Below are 10,023 nucleotides of genomic sequence, written 5' to 3' on the forward strand. Positions count from 1 at the left end.
AGAAATGTTTGAGTATAGAGTGGAGAATATATTTGTTCTTGTTGCATTGTTTTGACAGAGACTGTCTTAGAAAGGGAAGCAGCTGTGGCAATTTTGACTTCTTTACTGGAGTCTTATTTTGAAAAATTTAAGGTTGAATAGCATAATTATTCATCAAAAGAGGTAAATAAACAGAAACCTCTGTAAAATATCTCAGTGCTGTGCAGCATTTAAAAATATCGCTGTTATATCCGAATGCTGGTTTGACATTGTTCAAATGCTATTCCATTTGTCACAGTCAAAAAAATTCATTCTCCCACAGTTAGAATTACCATATTTCTGCTGGGACATTTTTTTTTTTTTCTAAAGACTAAGATATACTGAGAATGACCATTTGAAAGTGACACTATATATCCAAAGATCAGTCAAGAAAATAATTGTTTTCTTTCTGATATCTTTTACCATGCCCAGAAAAATTATCTCTTAAAGGATTTGATTGCCTCTTATATTTAAAAATAAGTATCAGCAAGAAATTGTTCATTTCTACCTAGGTAATACCTGTTTGGGAAACTTCTACAATTTCCGGTTAAAAAAAAAAAGACTGGAAAAACAGACACAATAAAAATACAGAATTATAATCAGATATATGAGTTTTAGAGTGAGTACTGGCCATCAAAATAGCCTGTAGCCAAACAGGATGAGAGTTATTTTACATTACTCCTCTTACCCACTTCCTTTGAAGACAGATATGTAATTCTTCTCCCCTGCCCAAGGTTTGAAGTCAATACAGGTTTTCAGTCGATACCGTTCAAATGCCTTGAGGATGAGCCCCTTAGCATTCATTTCTGCAAAGCAAACAGTGTTCTTGTCAATAATGAGCCAATAGATCTGTACTATTATGGAGCAAGTCCTAAGGGTGGGTCTTGCTCCAGCAATCTTTGATTAAAATAAGAAGGCTTTTTTTGCTGAATTAAGACTTGGTAGGGACCTAAACTCCATAAATCAGGTTGTTGTGACGTTATGTATTCCTCTTGTTTTGTTTCTGTGTAATTCTTCTTTGGTACTTATTTATAAAATAGGAAATGGTGAGTATATAATACATGATAGCATGTGGTTCCTAATTTTGCAAATTCTGTCATTTACTTTGCTGAGATTTATGTGAGCAAGTACTAAATAAACAGGGAACAAAGATGTTGGATTTCACCTAGTGCCGATCGCAGGCTACAGATCTCTCACAGAGCCTCTCCAGGACTTGAACTGCTAATGCTATGTCTGGGGTATCTCCTCTAAGCAACTTTTATAGTCTCAAACCCCTCAGAGGTTTAGATCTGAATCTAAACTGGGGGTGGGTGATATTTTCACCCCCCACACTGTGTAGCATGGGCACAATCTCCCCATGCAGTACACAGTAGGAACTCAAGCTCCCTGTCTCACTGCTTGTCTCTGCCCTGCAGAGCCACAGCCAGGTGGATTTGAAGGGATGGAGACACAAGCTATGACCTGTCCCTGTCCCCACAACAGGGGACTCAGCAATGTGCCATTGCAAATCGCATTGCCTGCCAGAATGTCAATTTGCTGTCGGTGCTGCAGGTAACGTAAATGGCCAGGTAAGCTTTCTTGCTTTAAAAAGATCTTCAATGTTTTTCCTTCTGCTTAGCAGAGTTTCACATCTCAGACATATGCTTTTAAGATAAATCAATCTGCTGGGCCATTGCAATGGCAGGATAAGAACCATCCAAGAAAGAAGGTGAGAGCCAGCACCAACACCAACACCCTGGTTGTGCACACCATGGCCCAGTCCTGCTGCAGGAAATGGTCTGCTTGAGACTTGCAAGAGGAAAGGATGCCATGGTATCTTTATCAACCTGTTCTTAACATTTCAATCAACGCAACATACAGACATTGTCAAGGGCAAATACTGTACCCAGGCTGTCTTCAAGGACGTAGGGGATAACGTGGGGCCACCGATAGTTGTCACCAATGATGGAGTTTCGTTCCTGCATCCGAGAAAGTAAATAAGTATGCAGTCCCTACTACAATAGTGCTAAAGCAAAGCATGTCTCCTGCAAGTCCAAGAAATCAAAGAGCTCAAAAACTGTGGAAGATCATTCAGAGGTCTAAGGCTTGGGTTTGAAATCCCTTCACTCCCTTCTACCAGTGTCTCCAACTGCTGCAGCATTTTCTCCAAAAAAATAACCTGAGATTTTGATGCATGTGTGAGGAGGGCTTCAGCTCCTGTGGGAAGCATTAAGATCTACAGTCCTGAAAATTGCACAGAGATTAGTAATTCTTCAATTTTTCATATTGCAAGGGTTAGTTCCTGTGCCTTTAGCAAGTGCTTTCATTGCTTCCACGGATATGCTGCAGCCAAAGCAGTTCACCAAAAGGGAGAATAAAACACTACTGACTTTCAGGGGTACAAGACCCTTTTGGGGTTTCTATTAGGAGATGTAACTTGCTATGTAATTTTTTTTTTTTTTTTTTAATTGATCAGATAGGGATATTGGACAGATGCTTTAAAATGTGGTATTACAGATTTAATTTTTCTATTGCTTTTAGTGAATCTACTTAAATGATGAAGGTTTTGCAGCACTGGTCTGTAAATTTGATTGGCTCATAATAAATATGGTGTTGATAAATCACAAATCTTTTATATAAACCTGTCTGGATGTGATCAGTGCTGCTGAATCTCTTAAAAGTACAAATATAAAAACCATAGTAAAGGAAACAAGAAGCTAATAATATTGATCTAATGGCTAACCCAACCTTATTCTGGATAATGTTTCTGCAAATGTGCCCAGCTCTTTCATTGTCTGTGACATTTGGTAGAAATCTATTCCCAAACACTTTCAGTTTATTGTTACATAAACAGCATTTACTGTTAGTAGGAGCAGGATGCATCAATCATTTCCATGCCAGTGATAATTTACATTGCGTAAGTCAATGACACCTTTCTGGTTTTATATTTTATATTTGAACTCACCCTGTCAAGTTTGATGTCTCCCTCAAAAAGATCTAGTCCTAAAGCTAAAGGGAAGAGGAGATTAACATTCAGTTATTGTATTGATCTGTGGCTACCATAATGAAAATCACCAAAAAAAATTAAAAGATAAACTGAATTTTAAAAACCTTCATTGATGTCAAAGATGTCTTGATCAATTCCTCCATCTACATCTATTTCTGAAAAACAAAAAGACAAGTGAGGTAGGACATTAGCCCTTGCTGTTATCTTTATGAAGTGTGAAAATTAATGCAATAACAATAACAGTAATTATAAATCTGTGTCTGTCCTAGCGATGTTTATGAGCAGCTGTTTTTGTTGACTGCCTCTCGTGCATACAAATAGATCTTTAAACAGAACTCACCAGTTGTCTCTGGAGCAGGCTGGGGAGGGGGAAGAAAAAAAAAGATATTATTAGAAAGGCACATAATAAAATGCAGCTCGCATTACTCTCTCAACAGTATTAGAGATGAGATTTAAGCTCAACTGACAGCACTTAGCGCATGGCTTTGTATTGGATTGGCTGGACACACTGCCTTCTCATTTGACTGGAAATGTCTATTTGCTTATGTGCTGGTTTTGCGTCCTCCTCACTTCAGGTTGCCCAACAAGCCAGTCACCCAGTATGGCTTCTGTGAAGTTTTCACAGCCGTTTTTCTCTCACAACTCAGACGGTGCCTATTGGTCTTTCACAAACAGGGAAAAAGAGCCTATTATTTCTATTAAATCAAATATTGCTACTAGTCAGGTGCTCTACAGAACCTACAGAAGCTACGCTTGACTTTTCATTGTAAAGCTGAAGATGGGGGAATCCAAGATCCATATTGGAGCAAGACCATAATGAGATATAGGTAGTACATTTTTGCTTGCCATAACATGCCCATAGAATATAATCTATCTCCTTTTATTGGACTAGACACTTCCTTTTGGACCGGTTTGGACATACTTGATATAATACTATACAACTATTTCTCATGCAGTGAGAACAGCCTTTCTAAGCAACCGTTGCTGGGTGGGTGTTTCTCACCAAAAGTCTTGTATTTGTATGTTAGAAAAGATATTCACAAACTGAAGGTTAAAAACACCCTTAAATTCTAAAGTCTGACAATATGGGTTACAGATATTATTGTTATAAGATATAACAATAATTCTGCAAAGCAGGATGGGATTTTTACTTTTATTTTTACTATAGTTTCCCCCAGACTGTTTTTCTTTCTCCATATAAATGATTTGTTAACTTTTGTACATGCAGTTTTTCATGTAGGACTTATTTTTCAGTGTGATAAGCACCTACAACCTCCATTAAAAGCAATGTTGAGTACAAGATCAGAACGTTGAAAAATGGCAAAAATCAAGTCCATACAGTCCACAAGAATATTAATTTCAGTAATTTTTACCACCTGTATAATGGATAAGAAAATAGCATGGCTGGAATATTCAAGGGAGATTTAAATGCACATGTTCTTCTAGACCTGGCTTTTTGGCACATAATGATGGGAACAATTCTGAGGGCAAACATAACTGTGGGCCCTGAAACTGATGGCGTTCTTATTAAAACTTTAACCAAATGCAGAAAAAGAAAATAATTTCAATGAAATTTCTTCATTTGTAAAAGGTTCAGAAAGAAAGCTTTGAAATTGTCAGAATGTCCTATTTTAGCTTTTTAATGATAGATTCATTTTCAATCTGAAATGACGGTCTTGTGAAAACTTCAGCAAATGGCAGAAAAAAATATTGTAAATACAAAAGCCTGAAACCATATTCTGTCATTTTTGAGTCACCTGAACTAAAATTAATTGACATGGACTTGATGGAACGGGTCCAGCGGAGGGCCACGAAGATGATCAGAGGGATGGAGAACCTCCCCTATGAAGACAGGCTGAGAGAGCTGGGGTTGTTCAGCCTGGAGAAGAGAAGGCTCCGGGGAGACCTCATAGCAGCCTTCCAATATCTGAAGGGAGCCTACAGGAGAGCCGGAGAGGGACTCTTTGTCAGGAAATGTAGTGACAGGACAAGGGGTAATGGTTTTAAATTGGAAGAGGGGAGATTTAGATTAGATATTAGGAAGAAATTCTTTACTGTGAGGGTAGTGAGACACTGGAACAGGTTGCCCAGGGAAGTTGTGGATGCCCCATCCCTGGAAGTGTTTAAGGCCAGGCTGGATGGGGCTTTGAGCAACCTGCTCTAGTGGAGGTGTCCCTGCCCATGGCAGGGGGGTTGGAACTCAGTGATCTTTAAGGTCCTTTCCAGCTCTAACCATTCTATGATTCTATAATTCAAACTGTTGCTTCACAGTTTTTTTTCAGATTTGATCAGTTATTCTGATTGCCTGGGAGGGGAAAACCATTTTTTGCCTAACCAAGTAGAGGTTATAAATTATAGGTTTAAGAGAGATAATGCCTAATTGGTATGAGCTGGCATAATCAAATGCTTAATATCTAAATGTTATATAAACAGGCAAAGTTTTTGATCAACAACTTCTTCTGCTTCTTAATTTTCTTAATGAAAACTACCACCCACATATGTCCTTGCCCAGTCTAAAGACAGGATTTTGACTTTGAAGTGCTGGTTACAAAAGACATTGAGTAGAATTAGTTTCCTGACCCAATTTCTCCTGAAACAGCTCTTTTTCAGTATGTCACAGGTTTAGATTGTTTCAAAATCTGACAGATTTTAAGATACCCGACCCTTAAAAACCCAGTGTTACTGTGGAAAGTTGACCGAGTCCACTGAAAAGCTGTTTCCATAGTTGGGCAGATGCAAATGCTGAAGTATTGATTTTGATCTCACATTTCACTGAGTTAACTGGTATTATTCAGGTTTACATTGATACATTATAAATAAGGATGAGGACTTCAGAAAAAAAGAATAAGCATATAACTGTATACAGATACAGTTTAATAACCCAAAATATCTTTTCCAGAAAAATCATCCATAAATCTGAAATGTCAGTAGACTCCTCTTACATTCTGAATTTCTATTGCAGATATATCCTCTCATTACATTTCTTTATCACTGGATGTACATAAGACAGTATCCAGTCCACGTATTCAAGTTTTGAAATGAAAGTGCAGCTTGTAAAACAAGCTGAAAGTACATGGGCAAAGTGTGTAGTGGACATTTTGAAGACAATTTGCTTTAAAATCCCACTGCACACAGATTTCTAGCAAACGTGGAATAAAAAAATGACAAGTAAAGCTTGAATTATTCAAAATTTAAAATCACATTATCATCTTCTCTATCAAAGATTATTGATGGAGGAGAAGAATCATATCCATATATGCTGAATGACCTTATAACCATTAACAGAGAATAGAATGTTTCTACAGTTACAGTAATCGTAAACTACAATGTTCCCATATCTACTTATCAGAAACATAATTCTGCTAAAGGTGAAAACTGGCTAGCTCATGGAAAAGCTCCTCTACCTGCAGGAAAAGCTCACAAACTGAAATCAATGTAGCTAAGTCCAGCAGTACTTTTGCTGCATAAACCAAAATGCGACTCCGTGGCTGAAGAATAACAAATCCAGCAATTGACTGAAATCCAGGCTGGTCCTCAGTATCTGAAAACTGTCTCTGAATGTTTTATGCTGAAGGAATCCCTTTCATCACTCCTTCCCACTTCCTTCTCAACAAAACTGGGTCTTTAGTCCTGTGAATTGCAGCAGCAAAATACCCAGTTTCAAAAGGAGTATCTCTGTGTATCAGTATTACTCGTTTGAGTGCAACGCCTTTGGTCTCAATACTGAGCCTGACAAACTGAGACCTATATGATGCATTTCTAGTCTGAATGGTTGTAAATAAATAACAGATTCACAGTTCACATTCACATACAGAGGAAGGTTATATTACCTGCGGTCTACCAAAGAGGACTATAAAATCTAGTTTAACCAACGCTACTTTTAAATCTACACACACAAAAAATTCTGAACAGTTATAATATTAGTCTCTAACTTTGGAAAGCAACATGGTTTATGTGAATTTAGTTACATTAAAGGTTGGTCAAACCATAGCTTGTGAGCACATTTAACTGGCAAATAATTCAAGTACATCTTGAACAGGTGGGAAACATCTCACCTATTTTAGTCAGGTAAAAGCTAGGTAGGTAAACTCACCTAGTAATCAGTGAAGAAACAAATGGGTAATTGTGTACATAATTAATCTGTCTCTAAAATAGGTATGGTACGACCATGGTGCCCTGGCAGCTCCTGAAGATGGTCCACCTCACCTAGCTTGCACATCTATTCAAGGATTTGATAAATCACTCCGTGAAAATTGTCCCGTCTAACCATGAACTTCAGATGGATTATAGTCAACCAGTTTAGATGAGACACCCTAACTTTTCAGCATTTTCTCCGGGCTATATAACTTTTAGTATTGGCATCCATAAATACAAAACAAGCTCTTCCTGACCACAAGGCACATGGAAATGAAATAATTAGCCCTGGTGATCAGAAGTCCCTCTCTCACACAGGACCTGGTCATTAGGAGCCAGTTCAATGTGTGATAGCTTGTAGATGTTAGGACCACTCTGCGTCACCTACTACATGCTTTGCCAAAGCCTATAGAAGAATCTAATCAAGGCTGAGGCTTGTGTTTCCAAAAAGTTGGAAACAGATGAACAGTGAGTCATGACGGGCAGTGGAAATACAAGGGAAGTGTGAGGCTGGGGTAGTGAGGGATATAGGAGGACTATGGGAAAGCTGGGGACATGAAGTTGAGCTCTTGACTTAGGGAGATGCATGAGCATGTGTTTGTGGAGAGGAAGAGGGTACGACGGCCACAGTGAGATATTGGAGCTGGACTCACAGAATCGAAGAGTTAAGTTGCATAACTTAAAATAGTTAATGTTATTCCACTTAAGTAATGTCACAATAAGTAATAACTACTCTGTAGATTACCCTGAAGTGATGAACAGCTGAAATGAACTTTCAACGGCTTACTGGGGTTTTTTCTCTGAAATAATTATATTGTGTATCACCAAAATTCCTGGCCTCTACAATAAATTATCACAAGATGAGCAAAATACTACATTTCACTACAAAACACAGGCAATGCAAAATCTCAATTGTTATTTTTTGGCATTAAATACCTCAGCTGGATTATACCTCAAATATATTGTGTTACAGCAAAAATAAAATCATATTTCCATTCAAATATGGAGTAGCAAAATAAATTTTAATACTTATCTTGGTTCTAACCCCAGACATGCTGTTCTGGTAACATCACTTGAAATACTAGTGGACATTTTGCTTAGATGAGGAATGCAAGATAAGCTCTTCCCATGTATAGCCAGGCCAATTAAAAATAGCAGCATTAAGACTCCGAGGAAACAGAAATCTTTCTCTCTCTTCCATGAAGGTGACAACAGAATTCTTATTTTGCAAAAATGACATACTTGTCTTTTCCTCTCAAAGTCATCTTAAGCTGCATTGCTTACTTGATCATATAAAGAACATGCAGTTTTTGTTCTCTTACCCGACTCCAGACCACCTGAAGAAGACAAATTAGGAGCACAGACATAGAAAACCAACCCATGTTGTATCCAGTCAGCAGATGCATGGAGAGAATTTCAGACCAACTTGGTATTTAAGGCAGTAAATACCATAAATCAAAACCTTTGAACTTTCATTAACTATTAACTTATATACCTTTTTCTTGTTCAGTAAGCAAAGTCCATTGTGCAGCAGGAAAATTATTATATAGTTGCCATCACAAAAACATGGTGGGATGACTTACACAACTGGAGTACTGCAATGGATGGCTGTAAACTCTTCAGAAGGGATAGGCAAGGAAGGAGAGGTGGTGGGGTAGACCTGTATGTTAGGAATTCTTTTGATTGTCCAGAGCTTAATGATAGTGATGATAGAGTTGAGTGTTTATGGGTAAGAATCAGTGGGAAGGCCAACAAGGCAGATATCAAGGTGGGAGTCTGTTATAGACCACCCAACCAGGAGGTAGAGGCAAAGGAAATATTCTATAAGCAGCTGGGAGAAGTCTCACAATCACTAGCCCTTGTTCTCATGGGGGACTTCAACTTACCAGATGCCTGCAGGAAATACAATACAGCTGAGAAGGAACAGTCTAGGAGGTGCGTGAATTGTGTGGAAAATAACTTCCTGACACAGCTGGTCAGGGAGCCAACTAGGGGTGGTGCCCCACTAGACCTATTGTTCGCAAACAGAGAAGGACTTGTGGGTGATGTGATGGTAGGAAGCCGTTTTGGGCACAGTGACCATGAAATGATAGAGTTCTTGATTCTTGGAGAAGTAAGGAGGGGGTTCAGCAGAACTTCTACCTTGGACTTCCAGAGGGCAGACTTTGGCTTGTTTAGGAGGCTGGTTGACAGGGTCCCTTGGGAGGTGTCTTGAAGGGCAAAGGAGTCCAGGAATGCTGGACATTCTTCAAGAAGGAAATCTTAAAGGCTCAGGAGCAGGCTGTCCCCATGTGCTGAAAGACAAGCTGGCAGGAAAAAAGACTGGCCTGGCTGAACAGAGAGCTTTGGCTGGAACTCAGGAAAAAAAATGAGAGTTTATGACCTTTGGAAGAAGGCCCAGGCAACTCAGGACTACAAGGTTGTTGTGAAGTTAAGCAGGGAGAAAATTAGAAAGCCAAAGCCCAAGTACAACTTAATCTGACTACTGCCATAAAAGAATAAAAAATGTTTCTATAAATACATTAGCAACAAAAGGAGAGCTAAGGAAAATCTCCATCCTTTATTGGATGCTGGGGGATACATAGTGACAAAGGCTGAGGTACTTAATGCCTTCTTTGCCTCAGTCTTAAATAGTAAGACCATTTGTTCTTGGGGTACACAGCCCCCTGACCTGGACAACAGGGATGGGAACAGAATGAACCCCCATAATCCAAGAGGAAATGGTGAGGGACCTGCTACACAACTTTGACACACACAAGTCTATGGGGCTGGATGGGACCCAACTGAGGGTATGGAGGGAGCTGTGGAAGTACTCACCAACCCACTTTCCATCATCTATTGGCAGTCCTGGCTAACCGGGGAGGTCCCAGTTGACTGGCGTCTAG

The 10,023-nt window shown here is 39.0% G+C and overlaps 1 protein-coding gene across 1 annotated transcript in view; it reads right to left on the bottom strand.

Annotated features, from left to right (window-relative positions):
- MEP1B (meprin A subunit beta) overlaps positions 1-8,520 on the bottom strand; it is a 29,043-nt gene extending 20,523 nt beyond the window's left edge. The window contains exons 1-6 of the mRNA XM_074146788.1: positions 8,461-8,520; positions 3,345-3,363; positions 3,109-3,159; positions 2,963-3,006; positions 1,904-2,009; positions 707-824 (exon numbers count right to left, since the gene is read on the bottom strand). Of these exons, the coding sequence (XP_074002889.1) occupies positions 707-824; positions 1,904-2,009; positions 2,963-3,006; positions 3,109-3,159; positions 3,345-3,363; positions 8,461-8,520 (398 nt within the window). The remainder of the gene's footprint in view (positions 1-706; positions 825-1,903; positions 2,010-2,962; positions 3,007-3,108; positions 3,160-3,344; positions 3,364-8,460) is intronic.
- Positions 8,521-10,023: the final 1,503 nt, after the last annotated feature.

This window comes from Numenius arquata, chromosome 4, assembly GCF_964106895.1.
Source record: "Numenius arquata chromosome 4, bNumArq3.hap1.1, whole genome shotgun sequence".
In the NCBI taxonomy this organism is placed as follows: Eukaryota; Metazoa; Chordata; class Aves; order Charadriiformes; family Scolopacidae; genus Numenius; species Numenius arquata.